This window comes from Petromyzon marinus, unplaced genomic scaffold (genome assembly GCF_048934315.1).
Source record: "Petromyzon marinus isolate PM22_M1 ecotype Great Lakes invasive population unplaced genomic scaffold, UKy_Petmar_22M1.pri1.0 PM_G_Scaffold_124, whole genome shotgun sequence".
Lineage (NCBI taxonomy): Eukaryota > Metazoa > Chordata > Hyperoartia > Petromyzontiformes > Petromyzontidae > Petromyzon > Petromyzon marinus.
This window is the reverse complement of record NW_027422678.1, coordinates 148,509-168,514: the sequence shown is the minus strand read 5'-3', so window position 1 is coordinate 168,514 and position 20,006 is coordinate 148,509. Positions and strand designations below refer to the sequence as shown.

General features: G+C 48.2%; 1 protein-coding gene across 3 annotated transcripts; it reads left to right on the top strand.

Annotated features, from left to right (window-relative positions):
- The first annotated feature begins 5,967 nt into the window (after window positions 1-5,967).
- On the top strand, window positions 5,968-19,894 carry LOC142909534 (hydroxylysine kinase-like). 3 transcript variants are annotated; one of them, XM_076059747.1, is made up of 8 exons: window positions 5,968-6,080; window positions 6,387-6,533; window positions 6,997-7,121; window positions 11,394-11,721; window positions 14,723-14,865; window positions 16,233-16,413; window positions 17,563-17,875; window positions 18,548-19,894. In XM_076059747.1, the coding sequence occupies exons 4-8, from the start codon at window positions 11,397-11,399 to the stop codon at window positions 18,720-18,722; spliced, it is 1,137 nt and encodes a 378-aa protein (XP_075915862.1). In that variant the 5' UTR covers window positions 5,968-6,080; window positions 6,387-6,533; window positions 6,997-7,121; window positions 11,394-11,396; the 3' UTR covers window positions 18,723-19,894. The 3 variants fall into 3 exon arrangements, with proteins under 3 accessions (XP_075915862.1, XP_075915864.1, XP_075915863.1); XM_076059749.1 differs by having other exon boundaries at window positions 5,968-6,533; window positions 14,723-14,823; XM_076059748.1 differs by having other exon boundaries at window positions 5,968-6,533; window positions 16,267-16,413.
- Window positions 19,895-20,006: the final 112 nt, after the last annotated feature.

Here is a 20,006-nt window from a genome sequence, read left to right as displayed (position 1 = left end):
GGGCATCAATAGCAAAGGCCCTTCCTACGGCAATAGGGAATGTGAAGCTGGTAAATGAGCGAAGACCTGAGGTCAAATTTGTTATTTGAAATAGAGTGGAGATCCAGCAGGTAGTCTGTGGATTTTTTTGTAAGTACATCGTGAATAAATAAGATCTGGTGCACAAGCCGTCGAACATTAAGAGACGTTAAGTTTGACCCAATGTAGAGATCACAGTGGTGAGTCCTATATGTGCAGGTCAATGTAAATTTTAAGGCCGAGTGATAGATGGAATCAAACTTCTTCAGTACAGTACTTGGGGCTGATTTATACACGATGTCACAGTAGTCAAGTAGAGGCAGTATGGTAGCTTTTATCAATTCCAAACGGAACATTGGGGGGAAGCAGTGCTTGTGTCGATACAGAAAACCAATTTTTATTTTTGTCTTTTTACCAATATAATCAATGTGATCTTCAAAATTCAGTTTTGAATCCAGGATGACCCCAAGATACTTATAGATCTTGACTTGCTCTATTTTATAATTATTTAAGGAATGTAATTGGGGAAACATGACTTCCTGCTTCAGTCCTGGTGAGAAGCATAGCACCTTGGTTTTGTAGGTATTCAGGACTAGTTTAAGAGCAACTAGCTGATGTTGTAGTTTGTTGAAATCACCCTGTAGCTTAGCAATCACGTCATCCGGAGAGCGGCCAGCAGTAATCACTATTGTGTCATCTGCAAAAAGATTTACCCTGGAATGATCCAGGTCAGTGCCCAAGTCATTGACATAAAGAGAGAAGAAAAGGGGGCCGAGGATGGAACCCTGTGGAACCCCTTTTGTTATCTTAACACTGTTTGACCTCCAACCATCTGTGAATACAGTTTGGGTGCGAGAAAAGAGGTAATTTTGTAACCATTTTACTGTGTTTTCGGAAAAACCGAGGCAACTTAATTTACTAAGCAGGGTGTTGTGGTCTACTGTATCAAAAGCTTTGGACAGGTCTAGAAAAAGACAGGTACAGTACTGCTTATTATCAAGGCTACTGTAAATGTGATTCAGAGAGTCTAATGCAGCAGATGTGGTGCTGTATTTTTTTCCGAACCCAGATTGTTGCAGATGTAGTAGATAGTTGGTGGACAGGAAACTGCTAATTTGGTAGGTCAATAATTTTTCAAAAATTTTCATCAACGGGGACAAAATTGAGATAGGTCAGTAGTTATTTGGATCATCTTTAGGGCCCCCTTTGTGAAGTGGACGGACATAGGAATGTTTCCATTCTAGAGGAACTGATGCTTCTTTGATGGACAGGTTGAAAATATGGGCTATATGTTTGTATATTAGGTGACCAACAGTTAGTAGAGCAAAGACGGGAATACTATCTGCTCCGGAAGAGGAAGACCCTTTGAGGTAAGACAGTTGTTTCAGAACATTACTTTCGTGGATTGTCTGGAAACTAAATTCGTTTAATGTTTGGACAGGGGTGTAGGAATTTGCATGAGCAGAGGTGACTCCCAATACATTATAAAAAAAGATTACCAGCTTCAGAAAAATGAAGGTTAAAATTGTCAACTATTTTTTTGGGATCTGAAAAATATTCCCCATTTCGGTTAAGCTCAACGGGCAGATTGTCTGTTTTGGATGCCTTTTCGATATATTTGTTTTCAAGAAAATCCTGGCATTTCCATGTGATTCCAGGAGAGTGGAGGAAAAGTAGGCATTTTTTGCATGCCGTATTTTTTTGACGTATCTATTCCTTAAAATCCTGTATTCTAGCCAGTCATTGACCAAATTACTTTTCTCAGCACATGCCCAAGCCTTGTCCCTAGTTTTCATTAGCTTTGTAATCAAATGATCAAACCATGGTGGGCGGTTGCATTTAGTTTTAAATCTAACCAACGGAGCATGTTTGTTAAGAATTTGGAGAAACGTGTACCTGAAAGTCTCCCAAGCCGTAATCAGGTTGGGGATATCACAGACCTTGTCAATATCCGAGTGAAGCACATCATTAGCAAATGCCTGAGTGCTGAAGTGTCTCATAGAGTGCTTCTCAACCAATTTAGGGGGGCTTTGGGTCTGGCTGATGATCTCACTCCAAAAATGAAGGAGTGATCACTAAGGTTATTACCCAGAACACCAGTCAGTGTGAAATTGTGAGGGGCATATGTCAATAGGACGTCAAGCAGAGTTGACTGTCCCGAATATTTTAGGTTGGGTCTTGTGGGGACATTTATTAATTGAAACAGATTAAATTCATCTGCAAAATGTGTGGCCACGGCCGGCGGGTTTAGCCAATTCCAATTTAGATCACCCACTAAAACTATTTCACCTTTAGGGAGGCGCCCAAAAAGCTCTCTCAGTGCAGACGCAGCTTCAACATCCTTCCCACTAGGCGGTCGATAGCAGCACACTACCAATATCTGTTGATTATTTGGGAGCGTTATTTTGAGAGCGAGACCTTCAAAGCAACATTTTTTAAACAAGGAGCGAGCTAGTGAACAAGCTCCTCAGCCGCCACCATTTCAGTCTCCGACCGCCAGCGCTTCCTCTGCGTCTTCGCCATCAACAACTCCAAGTCCTTCGAGGACATCCACCAGTACAGGTGGGTCGGTGTGTGTGTGTGTGTGTCGGACTTAACGCATCCACAAGTACAGGTGGATGTGTGTCGGACTTAGTGCATCCACAAGTACAGGTGGGTCGGTGTGTGAGTGTGTCGGACTTAGTGCATCCACAAGTACAGGTGTGTGTGTCGGACTTAGTGCATCCACAAGTACAGGTGTGTGTGTGTGTGTCAGACTTAGTGTATCCACAAGTACAGGTGGATCGGTGTGTGTGTGTGTCGGACTTAGTGCATCCACAAGTACAGGTGTGTGTGTGTGTCGGACTTAGTGCATCCACAAGTACAGGTGTGTGTGTGTGTCGGACTTAGTGCACCCACAAGTACAGGTGTGTGTGTGTGTCGGACTTAGTGCATCCACCAGTACAGTGGGTCGGTGTGTGTGTCGGACTTAGTGCATCCACCAGTACAGTGGGTCGGTGTGTGTGTGTGTGTGTCGGACTTAGTGCATCCACAAGTACAGGTGTGTGTGTCGGACTTAGTCCATCCACAAGTACAGGTGTGTGTGTGTCGGACTTAGTGCATCCACAAGTACAGGTGTGTGTGTGTCGGACTTAGTGCATCCACAAGTACAGGTGGGTCGGTGTGTGTGTGTGTCGGACTTAGTTCATCCACCAGTACAGACGGGTCGGTGTGTGTGTGTCGGACTTAACGCATCCACAAGTACAGGTGTGTGTGTGTGTGTCGGACTTAGTGCATCCACAAGTACAGGTGGGTGTGTGTGTGTTGGCATATTGCATCCACAAGTACAGGTGTGTGTGTGTCGGCTTAGTGCATCCACAAGTACAGGTGTGTGTGTGTCGGACTTAGTGCATCCACAAGTACAGGTGTGTGTGTGTGTGTCGGACTTAGTGCATTCACAAGTACAGGTGTGTGTGTCGGACTTAGTGCATCCACAAGTACAGGTGTGTGTGTCGGACTTAGTGCATCCACAAATACACGTGGGTGTGTGTGTGTCGGCGGTGGGTGGCTTACTGCAGCTACCATATCATGCGTCTTGTGCTGGAAGAAATAAAGCCTCCAGTTAAATTTTTGACTTGTTACACTGGTCTACAGCCAAAATGCTTTCGAGAAATAAACATGTAGTCCAACTTTACTAATTCTGTGTCACTGAGCTGTCCACTTGACACCACCTGAAGAAGGAGACTTGTGTTGCCTCCTAAACGTCGTGATTTAATTGTTTTCTTTTGTTTTATTTTATTTTTCCTCCGTGACTCCACCGTACAAATTCTCAACATTGTTTCGTGAGGAGTCGACTCCTTTTTAATCGCATTAAGAATCGACTCCCATTGACTTGCACGGGGAATCGGATTGTAGAGTTGTGTTAGAAATCGATTGCTCATTGAATTGCATGAGGAATCGACTTAGGGTCTGAATCAATTCCTTGTCGACTTGTGTTTGGAACCGGTTCGTCGTGTGGAGTTGGATCCGGGTCCGGGGGGTTCAGCATTGCCTGGTGAGTTTACACTCAACACTCACCACTACTCACCACTAGTACACTCACCACTACTCACCACTACTCACCACTCACCACTAGTACACTCACCACTAGTACACTCACCACTACTCACCACTAGTACACTCACCACTCACCACTAGTACACTCACCACTAGTACACTCACCACTACTCACCACTAGTACACTCACCACTAGTACACTCACCACTACTCACCACTCACCACTACTCACCCCTAGTACACTCACCACTACTCACCACTAGTACACTCACCACTACTCACCACTAGTACACTCACCACTCACCACTAGTACACTCACCACTACTCACCACTAGTACACTCACCACTACTCACCACTCACCACTAGTACACTCACCACTACTCACCACTCACCACCAGTCACCACTAGTACACTCACCACTGGTACACTCACCACTGCTCACCACTCACCACTACTCACCACTACTCACCACTAGTACACTCACCACTAGTACACTCACCACTAGTACACTCACCACTCACCACTAGTACACTCACCACTACTCACCACTAGTACACTCACCACTCCCCCACTCCCCCTCCCTCCCCCCCAGGACGAGGGACTTTGTCACCACCATGGCCAACACGGCCTTCCTGTCTCACGCTCCGCGCCCTGTCCCTGATGCTGCCCCTGCTGCTGTCCCTGCTGCCCCTGCTGCTGTCCCTGCTGCTGCTGCTGCCCCTGCTGCTGTTGCTGCCTCTGCTGTCCCTGCTGCTGTCCCTGCTGCTGCTGTCCCTGCTGCTGTCCCTGCTGCTGTCCCTACTGCCCCTGCTGTCCCTGCTGCTGCTGTCCCTGCTGTCCCTGCTGCTGCTGTCCCTGCTGCTGCTGTCCCTGCTGCTGCTCCTGCTGCTGCCGCACTGCCGCTTGGCTCCCCGCTGTGCCGCTGGTGGCTCGGCTTCCTGGGCGCTCTCAGACCACAGCCGCTGGCTGTGGTGTTGGTGGTGGTGGGGGTGGTGTTGGTGGTGTTGGTGGGGGTGGTGGTGGTGTTGGTGGTGGTGGTGTTGTCGGTGGTGGTGGAGGTGGTGGTGTTGGTGGTGGTGGTTGGTGGTGGTGGGGGTAGTGGTGGTGTTGGTGGTGGTGGCGTTGGTGGGGGTGGTGGCCGTAGTGTTGGTGGTGGTGGGGGTGGTGTTGGTGGTGGTGGCGGTGGTGGTGGTGGTGGCGGTGGTGTTGGTGGTGGTGGTGTTGTTGTTTGGCCGGATTGAGGGGGCTAAGCGGGCGCGGCACGGGCTAGAGAAGAGATGGAGTGATGTGGTACAGGAGGACGTGGAGCTGAGTGGACTTGCCGATGACTGGTACCAGCGGTGTCAAGATCGGCCTCTGTGGAGGAGGCTCGTGAAGGATGCTACTGGGCAGTTGGAGGCAGTCGCCCTCCAACAACAACGGAGGGCGGAGGAGCGACGCTCACAACAGCGAGCGGAGCGCCGGGTGGCTAAAGCACAGCAGGTTGGCACAGTAGGGGGCACAGGTGGTGCATCAGCCAGTCATCTCAGTCAGTCGACCCGTGGCACCTGGGTCTGCCCCGTGACCTCCTGCCAGCGGGCGTTCGACACTTCACGTGGCCTCAGGGTGCACATAGCCTGGCACAAGCGTCGTGGTGACGTCACCGCCACTTAGTGGCGAATGGCGGTTGTTGTTGTTGTTTGTTGGTGGTGGGGGTGGTGTTGGTGGTGGTGGTGTTGGTGGTGGTGGTTGCGGTGGTGGCGGTGGTGGTGGTGGCGTTGGTGGGGGTGGTGGCCGTGGTGTTGGTGGTGGTGGTGTTGGTGGGGGTGGTGTTGGTGGTGGTGGTGTTGGTGGTGGTGGTTGCGGTGGTGGCGGTGGTGGTGGTGGTGGCGTTGGTGGGGGTGGTGGCCGTGGTGTTGGTGGTGGTACTGGTGGTGTTGGTGGTGGTTGCGAGTAACCCGAGAAGTGGGCGGTGGGGGTGGTGAGGGCGGCTGGGACGCTGCGCTCACTCCTCACGCTGCTCACTGACCGTGAGGACGACGACCAGGTGAGACCACGCACAAGGATATGTGTCTGTGTGTGTGTAGGTCGACTCAGCCTCAAATGAGTACCTGGAGCGATGTGTAAACATCGCCGCTAGGGAGACAAAGGCGGCCGGGCATGGTGCTGGCCACCCACCCCCTCGTGTGCCGTGCTGGCCTTTAAAGGCGCTCGCTAACAGCACTTGCCCCTACAGTCTGTTAAGGCTATACGGGGTATCTTTGTCTGTGCGCGGCACGGGCTAGAGAAGAGATGGAGTGATGTGGTACAGGAGGACGTGGAGCTGAGTGGACTTGCCGATGACTGGTACCAGCGGTGTCAAGATCGGCCTCTGTGGAGGAGGCTCGTGAAGGACGCTGCTACTGGGCAGTTGGAGGCAGTCACCCTCCAACAACAACGGAGGGCGGAGGAGCGACGCTCACAACAACGAGCGGAACGCCGGGTGGCTAAAGCACAGCAGGTTGGCACAGGAGGGGGCACAGGTGGTGCATCAGCCAGTCATCTCAGTCAGTCGACCCGTGGCACCTGGGTCTGTCCCTTGACCTTCTGCCAGCGGGCGTTCGTATTATGAAATAAAAGGCATAATTTTTGTATGTAAATATCTTATCTATAAACGTCTCCGCGCGCGTGCGCTTGCGAGGGATTTGCCTCTCGAACCGTGGGGTTGACATCGAAAAAAATGTGCCAGCCAGCACGCCCTAAGCCCCACGGTGGGAATAGGCTCTTCCTTTTTCATGTCCGTCACCTTTAAATTAGTCACAGCGATTTCGTGGGATTTCGCTATATGAATTTATTTACTGCGCGACATTGACCGTACCAACTCACGCCAATTGCTTGGGGGGGGGAAGGGGGCGGTGGACCGCGCCAAGTGTTGTGCGTTCAGTGGAGCTCACACCGGACATTTTATTTCACGTGTTTAACAGAACACCCGGCAGCCGCCTCCCCCCAGGAGGGACCCCGGCGGATCCCAGGACACCCAACAGCCCCCTCCTGCTACGGGGCAAGGGATATTGCGACTGCCCCTACTGGACTATGTCAGCCCTTACAGGTAAGTTGTACACAGACCGTCGCTACACATAGCCCATACACGCCCCTCCCTACACTATTATCAAACAAATAAGTTGCCAAATATTACAATGATAATGTTCGTGCGCAGATAATAACTCGGGTTCATTGTTTACTATTCCCAAACAAATAAGTTGTCTGATATTACAATAATAATAATGTTTGTGTGCAGATAATAACTCGGGTTCATTGTTTACTATTATGAAACAAAGAAGGTGGCAGATATTACAATCACTTTCTTTGTGTGCAGAAAAATACTTTTTAAATTCTTAGGTTGCTACATGTTTCCTTTTTGAGCTGTGTTTTTATGACGCTGAGACCGTGCACTGCCAGTCTGTGATGTGGCTTGTTGCCTGCTGATTAATTCACGCCAGTGCACCGCCGCTATTATACACACTGCTAATTTAGCTTTTGCCCATTATGAGTGTATGCCAGTCTATAATCTGTTGCCTGCTTCTTTACCTCACTCAGTGTACTGCCAGCCTTTCATGTCGACTGTATCCTGCTTTTTCAGCTGCTGCCCATATTGCCAGCTTTTTATGTCGACTGTAGCTATGCTTATGTCATTGAGTCGACGTACTGCCACTCTATAATCTAGACTGTAGCCTGCTTCTCAACTTACCTGTGCATACTGATGCTCATTCATGTACACTTATTTCAGCTGATTTCTTCTATGCATTTCTACTATTTCGATTGCTCACGTCACACTATTTGCTGATACGTAGTACTGCGATGCTCATAGCTGTGCCATCATCGGGGATTGCTGTGCACGTCGATGTGTGTGTGTGATTTGATGTGGGGAGCGATAGTGTAGCGGTTAGCGCACTGCGCTATGAACCTGGCGACCTGGGTTCGATTCCCGCTCCCAGCCAACACCAGTGACGATTATCTGAACCGGTCCCGGGCCTCCCCTAGGTCGACTCAGCCTCTAAATGAGTACCTGGTGCGGTGTGTAAACATCGGCACTAGGGAGACAAAGGCGGTCGGGCGTGGTGCTGGCCACTCACCCCCTGGTGTACCGTTCCGGCCTTCATAGGTGCTCGCTAACAGCACTTGCCCCTACAGTCTGTTAAGGCTATATGGGGGATCTTTGTTTGTGATTTGATGTGTGTGTTTGAGTCCATACGTGTGTGCGTGTAGGACCATGCGTGTGTCTGTCTTTTTCTAACGGACAACCCCCGATGTGTGTGTGTGTAGGTCGATGTGTGTGTGTGTGTGTCAGTCCAAGGGTGCGTGTCAGTCCATGTGTGTGTATCAGTCGATGTGTGTGTGTGTAGGTCGATGTGTGTGTGTGTGTCAGTCCAAGGGTGCGTGTCAGTCCATGTGTGTGCATCAGTCGCTGTGTGTGTGTGTAGGTCGATGTGTTTGTGTGTGTGTGTCAGTCCAAGGTTGCGTGTCAGTCCATGTGTGTGTATCAGTCGCTGTGTGTATGTGTAGGTCGATGTGTTTGTGTGTGTGTCAGTCCAAGGGTGCGTGTCAGTCCATGTGTGCGTGTCAGTCGCTGTGTGTGTGTTAGTCGATGTGTTTGTGTGTGTGTTAGTCAATGTGTGTGCATGGCTCCATGTCAGTGTGTAAGTCAATGTGCGTTTGTGTGTCTATGTGTGTCAGTCGATGTGTGTGTGTACGTCCATGTGTATGTGTGTCAGTCCATGTCTCTATGTTAGTCCACATGTGTGTGTGTAAGTCCATACATGTGTGTGTGTGTAAGTCCATGTGTGTGAGTTGATATGTGTGTGTAACTCCATGTGTGTGTATCTAAAGTAGAGTCCATATGTGTGTGGGGCAATGTGTGTGTCAGTCTATTTATGTGTGTGCGAGTCTATGTGTGTGTGTGTAAGTCAATGTGTGTGCGTGGGTCCATGTGTGTGTATATATACGTCCGTGTGTGTGTCTTACTCGATATGTGTGTGTGTGTAATGACGTGTTTTTACGTCAATATGTGTGTGAGTTCACCTTTGTCTGTGTGTGAATCGATGTGTGTGTGAGTCGCTGTATGTGTGTAACTCCATGTGGGTGTATCTAAAGTGGATGTCTATGTGTGTGTAAGTTCATATGTGTGTGTGTGTAAGTCGATGTCTGTCTGTGTGAGTCTATATGTGTATGTGTGTGCGCGTGTAAGTCGATGTGTTTCTACGTGTGTGGGTCGATGTCTGTGTGTAAGTTGATGTGTGAGTCTATCTTTTTCGCCCGGGCAACGCCGGGTACTTACCGCTAGTAAAATAATAAAATATAAAACAATACAATTGTAGTTTTATAAAACAATACAATTTTATTGTTTTATAAAATTGTATTCTATGCTAATTCCTTTGTCAAAGGGTACCTCTGCGGATGTGTATACTTTAACTTAGCTATTTCAATGAGCCATTTCAATGCTAAATTATATGCTAATTCCTTTGTCAAGGGGTGCCTCTGTGGATGTGTATACTTTAACTTAGCTATTTCAATGAGCCATTTCAATGCTAAATTCTATGCTAATTCCTTTGTCAAGGGGTACCTCTGCGGATGTGTATACTTTAACTTAGCTATTTCAATGAGCCATTTCAATGCTAAATTATATGCTAATTCCTTTGTCAAGGCGCTTTGTGTTTTTCTTCTCACACAGCTTAAAGGTCGTGATCTGAGCGTGGCTTCTCACACTCCAGCGCTGTCCTCCAGACAGTCTCGTCCCTTCACCTGATGAAGGCCGCTTGTGTTGTGGCCGAAACGTCGTGATTTTTTGTTATTTTATTTTCACCTACGTGACTTTACCCAATAGAACCAAAGAGTATATTTTATACTTTTTGCATTGTTTACAGTCTGGAAGCTACCCACATGGCAAATTTCAAGTTTGTTGCATGTCGGGAAGTATGCTAAACATTTCGAACAGACACACATATTCACAAATTTTGCTTTTATATATACAGACGAAGGGGTGGGTGACAGCACCACGCCCGGCCGCCTTTGTGTCCCCAGTGGCGATGTTCACACACCACAGCAATTACTCGTTTGAGGCTGAGTCGATCTAGGGGAGGCCCAGGAGCGGTTGAAATAATCGTCACCGGTGGTGGCCGTGAGCGGGAATTGAACTCGGGTTGCCGGGTTCGTAGCGCAGTGCGCTAACCACTACACTACAATGCGTTAAGCTTCCACATGCGTGGGTCACGTGACAGATTTGACGTCACAGCTCACTTGCCGTGCAAAAAAAATGCATTATTGAGCTCCCCCCCTCCTCCCCCCAGAAAAAAACACAAAAGTGTATTTTAATATTTTTTGCGTGGTGTACAGTCTGGAAAGTACCCACATGGCAAATTTCAAGTTTGTTGCATGTCGGGAAGTACGCTAAACATTTTGAATAGACACACATAATCACAACTTTGCCTTTTACATATGTATGGAGATAATTTCGGCCAGGGCTGCTCTGTGTCAGCGACTCTGAAAAATCTGCTGACACCCGGCACACCACGTCCAGTGTGTACCTTTCGCTATCGCCGTGGCTACCGGGGCTGTGCTGCCCACTCCACTCCGCACCAGCGACCCGGAAAATATTCAGTGACAGATTAAGCCCTGATTATTATTCACACAATTACACATCCAGTGGAATTTGAACACGTGATTTCGTGCTTACGGGACAAGGTGTTTACTCGGTGGGCCATAGCTGCAGCTCCCCAATGCTGCATAAACCCACGGTTCTTGTTATAATTCCAGTTACAGTAATGCTACTTTATCAGGCACTGGCTGTATTTCCACTGAAATACACAAGGATAATTCTCTGTTATTACGAATCTTATATCTGACATGTTTAAGTGGTGCTTTTCTGTTCGGTGAAATGTGTTGCTATTAAATGTGATGCGAGCAAAGAGACTTGTTTATTGATCGCTGATCGATCGATTGACTTCATGGCCGAGCGGTAGCGCGTTGCAGATGTTTGTGGTACGAGCCCCACGACCACCCCGGTTAACGCTGTGGGTGTATGAACTGTAAATATTGCGGACTGTCTGCTTCACAGTCGGATGCTAAAGATCTCGGAGATGTAATTTAAATCAGTAGTATGCCACGTGTGTCGGCACAATTCTGTAAATGCGACAACTACTGTGGGCTGTCCGTGAAGCGTAGCGCCTCCAGGGTGTAGCCTCGTGTGTACGCTGAGCTTGTTTCGCACCGTACGTAGCCAACCGTGCTCATCGGAGGCGCCTTGCGCTGCACGAATGGAGCGGACGCCAACGTGCACTTGCAAAACCCAAAAGCTTTTTGATTGCCCTCGTTTTGTCCGTTGAAGACGATGCAAGCCGCGCTGCAGGACGATGGCCGCGAGCACGAGAAGCCGTGCCTCAACGAGTCCCGCGCGGCGGAGCTGGTGGAGCGCCTCTACGGGGTGAGCGTGGCGGGGGTGAGCCCGCTGGCGAGCTACGTCGACCAGAACTACCGTGTGCTGGCGCGCGACGGTCGCCAGTTCGTGCTCAAGGTCACCAACACGCGGGACAGCCAGCGGCCGCAGCTGCTCGAGGTGCAGATGGCCATGATGAGTTTCCTGCGGGAGAGGGGCTTCCCCATGCAGGAGGTGGTGGACAACGTCAGCGGGAAGATCATGTCGCTCGAGAACATCGGTGAGCTGCGCCCGCGTGGGTCCCGGGAGCAGAGACATTGGAGAAGAGATGTACGTAATACTAAATCTTGTTCTACTTGATGTGCGTCTCCATCTCCCTTTGTCTCCCCCTACATGCTAAGGCCTCGGCACAGAGACCCTATCTCTCTGTGCTCCGTACGTTGTGTCTCTCTTTGTGTCTCTGTATGAACTCCCTTCTACTTAGGTGTCTGTATATATATCTGCGGTTCTGTGTTTCCTCTCTCTTAAATTTAGCTCTTCTATGCCTGATGATGATTGCTTGCGTTGCAATCGAAACGTCGTATGCTATTATGTAATTTTATTATTATTATTTCTTATTTCTACGTGAATTTACCGAAAAAACCAAAGAGTCATTCCTGCAGTCACGAAAGTGACAAATCAAGTTTAATAGATGTACAGTGCAGTACAATTGATTTTGCTGCAACTGAACTCTGGCCCCCACAACATAGCACCACGCAGCAGCCTGTGATGCCTGTTTAATGCACGATTGTAACCCATAGAAGCCCTAATCCAGGCTCAACCTGCTTAGCTTTCAGATCTTATGATAGGGCACATTCCAGGTGATTTAGTCATAGGCTGATAGTAATCATACGAACACAGCATTGGTTTATACTTGCAAAGACAACGATCAATATCCGAGCATGAGGCGGTGGTATAATACTGGGTCTCACTCCACTGACGATAAGTGATGTAAAAGGATCGTACTTTTTAGTTTTTGTGAGGTTGGTGGATGTAACGCACTGCTTGTTGGTACTGGCCCAAGGTCCACATTGTGATATTTTGTAAATTCTTCATATATATATAAAAAAAAACAATGTTTGGTGTGTGGGATGAAACTGGAATGACTGCTCACAGCAAAGCCACACGGACGAGACGATAACATCTGTGGTGAGAGATCAGAAGCACACTTGCTGTTTTCTCATCTACTGACCTGCAGGTTGGTAGATATAATGTTTGTACAGTTCACCGACGCCGCCATTCGCCAACTGCACAGTGTGTTCCACCTCCCCACACCTCCGATGAGCACGGTTGGCTACGTACGTATGGTGCGAAAGAATTTCAACATACTTACGAAACCTAAATCGTAATTTTTGTTTCTGCTTATCTTCCCACGAGACCCTGAGAAGCAAACGTCAAACTCTTTGCATCGAGTTCCGGATTTGCTGACAAGGGGAACACGTCAAACCAAAACCATGTATTACATGAACAAGCATAGACGGGAAAGATATGTCACAAGTGATATATTGTAGAGATATGAGAGAGATTTATTCATGATAAAGGTTTTTGGGTGAGATCACGTTATTTATAAATGTGTCATAACCCTCCACCACCCGACACAGCCAAACAGTAAAAAATGTGTCACGTTGACAACACATAAAAGAGTTCACTACTTTAGCCCACCGGTGTGATGAAGAGTGAATCCACAACATTTACAATATTTGAATACGACGTTTCGCTGGTAATTACATCCAGCACCATCGGGCAATTCGCCAGAATGGTTAAGCCCTCACTTGCTCCCGGTCTTAAATAGAGCAGCAGGGTGATGTCATCATTTAACTCATTCAGAGAGAGATTTAATCAGAAATATGATATTTATATGGAAGAGATAGGAGAAAGATCTATCCGCAAGAGGAGAGATTTAGAGAAATGCAAACATGTCGATACAGAGCTTATCTCTCCCCCACACCCACTCCGGCCTCCTGCATCGCATCACTTCTATTAATATTATTATTGTAATTATCATCGTTACACTTGTTTTCACAGCAGAGCCTCACTGAGTATCGGGAGGGTCTTGTCAAACTTTTCAGTTGGGGGGAGGGCGCGGGGGCGACGGTTGTCGTGTGTAATTTCAAGTGAGTATTGCTGACTGAGACATGTACTTAATTAGTTCTTGTAAGGCGTGGCGGGATAGTTGTCCTGTAGACCAGAATGAATTAATTTTGGTGGTTCGGGCTTGGCCCACGGGCTGTAGTTGGGACAACACTGGGCTGCTAAACATTTGTAAAGCAAAGTGCTTCATAGCTCATCGGATTCCTCCAGTAAAAGTACATATTCTGATTATAATGCCTGGGCTAGCAGCGCTCCTTTAAACCCAGGCTCGGGGTTCATCGCGTGAGCTGACATCGCCGCCCAACGCCGTGTTTGGAATGCGAAGATCACGGAATGCCGCTGACCCTTATATTTACGTGATGGAACGAGCGATAAAAGTCGCCTCCTGATGCAGATGGGGCCCCCATTCACCCTGCTCCTAAGTAATTTGCTCAAGCTGAACCCAGGGAATTCAGCTAGACTCGTGGTGCTGACGTATCCATTCTGGCCCGAACCTGGGCGAATTGCCCCCGGTTCCGGCCAGCGTGCGCTAAGGCGTTAGGGTTGCGTGCCACGTTGCAACTTTGGCGGATGCCTTACGCATGGGTGTGGTGAGGTATTATTCGTCTCAAATGCTTTATTTAGCTACAGCGGTTTAGACAACAAGGCCATATAGGAATGCGAATTTCGGAATGCGTTCTTGTTATTAATTTCTGCGTTAATAGTATCGTGAAAGAAAGTCATGAGGAAAAAATCACTCCAATTTACTATTGTTGGGGGGGGGGAACAGAAATACTCGATTCAAGTTGCTTGAGAGATTGGCGTTTTAAAGACTACACGAATTTTATGTGCGTTATATATGGGACTTAGCACGTTCATTATTGTTATTAACCATTTAATGCTGAGCAGCAAATTGTCGCTTAATTTCCTAAAAAAAGAATAGTAGCCTTGGCTATCAGTTGAGCAATTCATCAGAGACCCTGTGTAGTATAGCACGTGGGTAGTAAACACAGGGCGCAAAGTGGTGAGTTGACACTTTGGCCAGACCTTGGAGGTTCCGATATCAGCTTCCAAACAGCTTTTTATGTTCCAGCAAAAGGAAGCGACGGTGAGATTTCACTAACCGTGGTGACCTCTTGACCTCGGTGGCGACTCCTGCTGTGAATTCTCAGACTGCGGCGAAGGAGAGAAGGAGTTCAACGTGCGGCTGCTCACGTACCTGCCCGGCGTGCCGCTGTCCAGGGTGCTGGCAGATGGCAGCCTGTACTACCAGGTGGGCAAGCTGGCAGCGAGCATCCACCAAGCCCTGCAGCAGGTACGAGCGCACGAGCGCCTCTTGACAGGTGACGTGAGACTGCAGGGATTCATATTCTTGTTGCTTTCGGTAAAGTCACCACGTAGAAGGGAAACAATAAAATAATAAAAAATATAAAACAATAACATTCTCACGACGTTTCGACTGCAACACAAGCAATCGTCATGAGGTGTGAAAACCACAACAAGGAAATTAAAAAAAAAATTCTTGTTGTGGTTTTCACACCTGATGATGATTGCTTGTGTTGCAGTCGAAACGTCGTGAAAATTCTATTGTTTTATATTTTTATTATTTTATTGTTTCCCTTCTACGTGACTTTACCGAAAGAAACAAGAATATGAGAATATTCGCCAAAGTAAAGAGGCAAAAAAGAAATAACTCGCAAATTACTTCATTGGGAAATGCGGAGCGATAGTTTCCCCAACCCCTTACTGCGACAATCTTAAAAAAAAAGTCTTGAGTCTCGGCGAGCCTTTTCTCTCGGTAAGCAAGTGTAATGTGACGTAACGAGCCCACTCGCTCAGAACGTACGCAGCTGTTCATAATTAGCAATGTGAGAGTCCTTCCAAGTGATCGAATGGCTGGTTTTCAAGCAACGTATTTTTGTTTCCCCCCCCCCCAAATTTTATTCCAAGCGTCGGGGTGGAGCGGTGGCGCAGTTGTGCGCACACTGCGCTACGAACCCGGCCACCTGAGTTTTATTTCCGGCCACGCCTAACATTCGTGGCAAGTGATATCTGAACCAGTCCTGCCCACCCCCCCTTGTCCTCTATCCTTCACCAACCTACACTGACCAGTTTGGCGAAGTATGGTCAAACACCCTACATGACCAACACTGAATACGGCAGTGCCTTGATAAGGGCTGTATGAGTTGTGCTAATTGGTGCCATGTCATGAGATGGAAAAAAACATCTCATTCTGTGCATCACCTCTGGTTATAGAATGGCCCGCAGAAGGTGATCTCACAAAACTACTTCTCAGATCCATTCAAGTGTCCTGTTACTCACAAATACCAATCAAACATTTGCCAGCCGCACGCAGGACTTGGGCAAGGATTCATACTCTTTGGTTTTTTCGGTAAAGTCACGTAGGTAAAACTATAAAATGATAGAATTTTTAAAAATGTAGTTGTTTTTTCATTTATTCTTTTATTTTATAGTTTTACCTACGTGACTTTACCGGAAAAAAAAAACAAAGAGAAAATAATAAGTCAAGGAGAACATCTTTTTTGAAACGAAGACTATCCTTTGCTAGCTTGACGTTTTGCTGCCTTTAACTTACATGTGTACTCAACTGGCCAATGCGATGTTAATCTCGTATTGCATTTTTTGTCATCTTACCGCCTTCGTTTTTAAACATCTGCATAGTTTGAGCACCCGTTCCTGCACTCCCTGCAACGAGACGATTTCATCTGGAACCTGTCAAACACCCACCTGCTCGAGCCCTACCTCTTCACTCTGGACGGCGACCCCAACCAGGGTCTGGTCAGGGAGGTCATCGCCAAGTTCCGCGAGGAGATCCAACCCAACCTGCACAAGTTTACCAGATGTACGCTCGCCTCGCAGCTTCACCCGGGACGTAGCTCCATGCCTCAGGGGGCGAGGGGCGCTTCAGGCCACCGACGAGGCCTTGAAGCCACGACGGGTGCCGCGTACGTGTGTACGTTGAACTTCTTTCGCACCGTACATAGCCAACCGTGCTAATCGGAGGTGCGGGGGAAGGACAACAAACTAAACACAAAAAATCAGTTCAAAAATAAATTAGTGTTCAATCTAGGTTTAAAAGTGCATAGCTCCAGTGCCTTCCTAATATCGGAAAGAAGAGCTTTTCAGACGGCCGCAGAAGTGCATCTGAAAGCGCGCGATGCGGTGACCGTCTTTGTTTGTTCGATGGTTAGCCAAAAGCCGCTGCGAGGATCACCCGAATTCGCGTGATGGTTTATGCTGCTTGACGAGATCAGCAAGGTATTGTGATTCATTTGTGGCAAGCATTTTCTTTGCAATGTGCTTTACGTGATTACTTTTACCCAGCATACACAGATGCATTACAAGGCATGCATGTAATGGGGGACACTCGCACAGACACTGATCACAGGTGAAATCAAATGACAGGGTTATTACATTCAGACGCTACTGTATATAAATCATAATTGTAATTTCTACCAAATCATTTTTCAATGGATGCTAAATTGTGTTCAACAGTTTTTGTTACACATATCCTCATAATAATAATGTACAGCCCTTTGTCAATGCACTATCTGGACGAAGGCATTCCCAGGCTGTGTAGGGTCATGGGGGTTGTTTTGCCTCCTTCACCATGCTGGTCGGTGAGGAGGTAGGTAGGATCCCAGGACTGGTTCAGATATCAGTGATGTTCTCCATGGCCGGGAATCAAGGGCTCGTGATGCGGTGTGCATACCACTACACACCGCTCCATATCTTGCCCCCGTGCAGGGTTGTACGACGCTGGTGGGTTATTGTAATTCTGTGCCTTTGAAGGCAGGAGAAGAAGTCGGTGATTCACTGAGACTCTGCGGGGGCCGTTCTTAGACTCGCACACGCGGCTTGCGCAACACCAATCGTGCGGCCGGAATAAAAACGGCACGGGCACGAACGATGACGACGGCGACGAGGGGAGGACGGTCAACAATAAAAGACAACGGACGAAATCAAATTCGACGTTTCCCCCTCGCCGCAGGCATAATCCACGGTGACTTCAATGACGACAACATCCTGGTGCAGGAGGTGGCCGCGGGAAGCGAGCAGCAGCAGCAGCAGCAGGGGCCCAAGTCGGCGGAGGGAGCGCCGCGGCACCGCGTCTCCGGCATTGTGGACCTCAACTCGATGATGTTCGGCTACCACGTGTACGACCTGGCCATGGCCATCATGTACATGATGGTGGAGAGCGGAGAGGCGATGGAAGCCGGGGGTCACGTCCTGGCCGGCTACGAGAGCGTGCAGGCCCTCACCGAGGACGAGAGGAGGGCCGTTTACTTCCTGGTGGCGTGCAGGTGAGAGCGGAGGTGGGGAGGGGGGCCGGGGCAGGTCGGGTCGGGTCTGCCCGGATCGCCGTTGGCCGCATCGGGAAACGTTGGCTTCAAAAACCTGTGGCGGTTGCGTAACGAGAATTAATCCAGGTCTGGCGAGAATCCGATAAACTCGATTGTGCGGCAAAAAAAACACACGTGCTTTATTATTTATTTAAAGCTCTTCATCAGACCAATGATGAATGAAGGTCTTGCCAATGCCATGTCGATCGTCGCGGTGGTTGACCATACTTCACCATGCTGGTTAATGTGTATTGGTGAACGGGGGGGATCAGTAACAGTTTAGACATAATAATGCTGATTACCATGATGTTGCTAACAGCACTTCTACGGATGCTGCTGATGGTGATGATGATTATAGAAAAGACACTCATAGCAATGTTGTTTACGATCATGTTGCTGATCACGCTGCTGCTGCTGCTGCTGGAGACGAGGAAGATGAAGACGGCGACTTTCCTTCTGCTGGCACTTCTGCTGCTGACCACGAGACTTGATCCAACTATGGCTGCGATTCCTGGACGCTAAAATCCCAGCCGATCAACAAGTCGGCAGCAAAAACCCTCTTGAATAACAAACGATATTAACCGTCACGACAGCAACGGCGACAACAACAACATGGTCTACTTTTCCCCGCAGGTTCTGCCAGTCGCTGGTCATGGCCCGCTACACGATCCTGCGATACCCGCAGAACGCCGACTACCTGCTGATAACGGCACGCACCGGCTGGGTGAAGCTACGCGAGCTCTGGACCAGGGGCCTGGAGGACATGCAGAGGCTGTGGTCCGATGTTGCGGCACGGTACAGAAACTAGAACCGCGGTGGAGATCAAGACGGACGGCGAGGAGAGAGAAGGGGGAGTTTGGGGTGGGGGGGGGCCCACCGTGAGACACGTCCTCCCACTCGCCCCACCGGTACCTCCCGAGGCTTCGCAAGGAACCGGTTTCAACTTGAACGTGGCGCCGTTGGTTTTGGACACGTGCGATCTTTGAATACGGAATCTGAAAAATGTGAATTGCTCATGCCAGGCACTTAATGCATAGGGGAGGTTTTTCGTGGCTTCAGGTTAGGAACGTATTGTTGCTGCATCCAGCGCTGTTGACAAAACGGCGTTCACATGCGCATCCGTGGGTGATAATAATAAAATAGTACTGTCAGAATATTTGTTTCCCGTTCATTTACTCAGGAAATCCTGACTGTTTCTGAGATTTTGTATTCATGAAGTTCCAGCGTTCAGATGTTCGACCAATTCCTTTGTAGCTTGTTTGGCTCGTGAGAGGAAACCGGAGTAACTCGGAGATTACCTGTGCATACGAAAGGTGGTGGGGGGGGGGGGGTAACACTCGACAACTGCATAGATGTTTTATATTTTTATTATTTTATTGTTTCCCTGCTACGTGACTTTACCGAAAGAACCAAGAATATAAAAAGCGTTACCGTACACCGACATCTGTTGGCCAACTTGCAGCGCAAGGCCTAAAACGTCTGCTTTTCCCAGACAGTCTTCAAATTAAGCACTCAACCCAGGCTCTTCCCCGGTTGAGCTTCAAAGATCTGACGAGATTTGGTGCATTCTGGGTTAATTTTGTTATTTTGTGAGTTGCAGTTGCATTCAGATATTTTTTTTTATCTAAACTACAGTTGACCTTAGAACCCTCAGACATGGGCGTGGGGAGTCCTGGCCTCGTGAAAGATCAGTCGACTTTCTTGCGTTGCCATGACCTTCCACTCGGCGGACTTTGGGAACGGTAGTGGGGTGGGGGTGGTGGGTGTTTGATGATTTTGCTGTAAAGGTTTCCTCTACAAAAGTGGGACACTCCTGGGTTTTGCCACCAAGTACTAAGTCATGTTTTGCAGAGGGGTCAAATACTTATTTCCCTCATTAAAATGCAAATCAATTTATGAAATTTTTGACATGCGTTTTTCTGGATTTTTGTTGTTGTTATTCTGTCTCTCACTGTTCAAATAAACCTACCATGAAAATTATAGACTGATCATTTCTTTGTCAGTGGGCAAACGTACAAAATCAGCAGGGGATCAAATACTTTTTTCCCTCACTGTAAGTTCGATTACAGGGAATGACTATAACATGAATTGA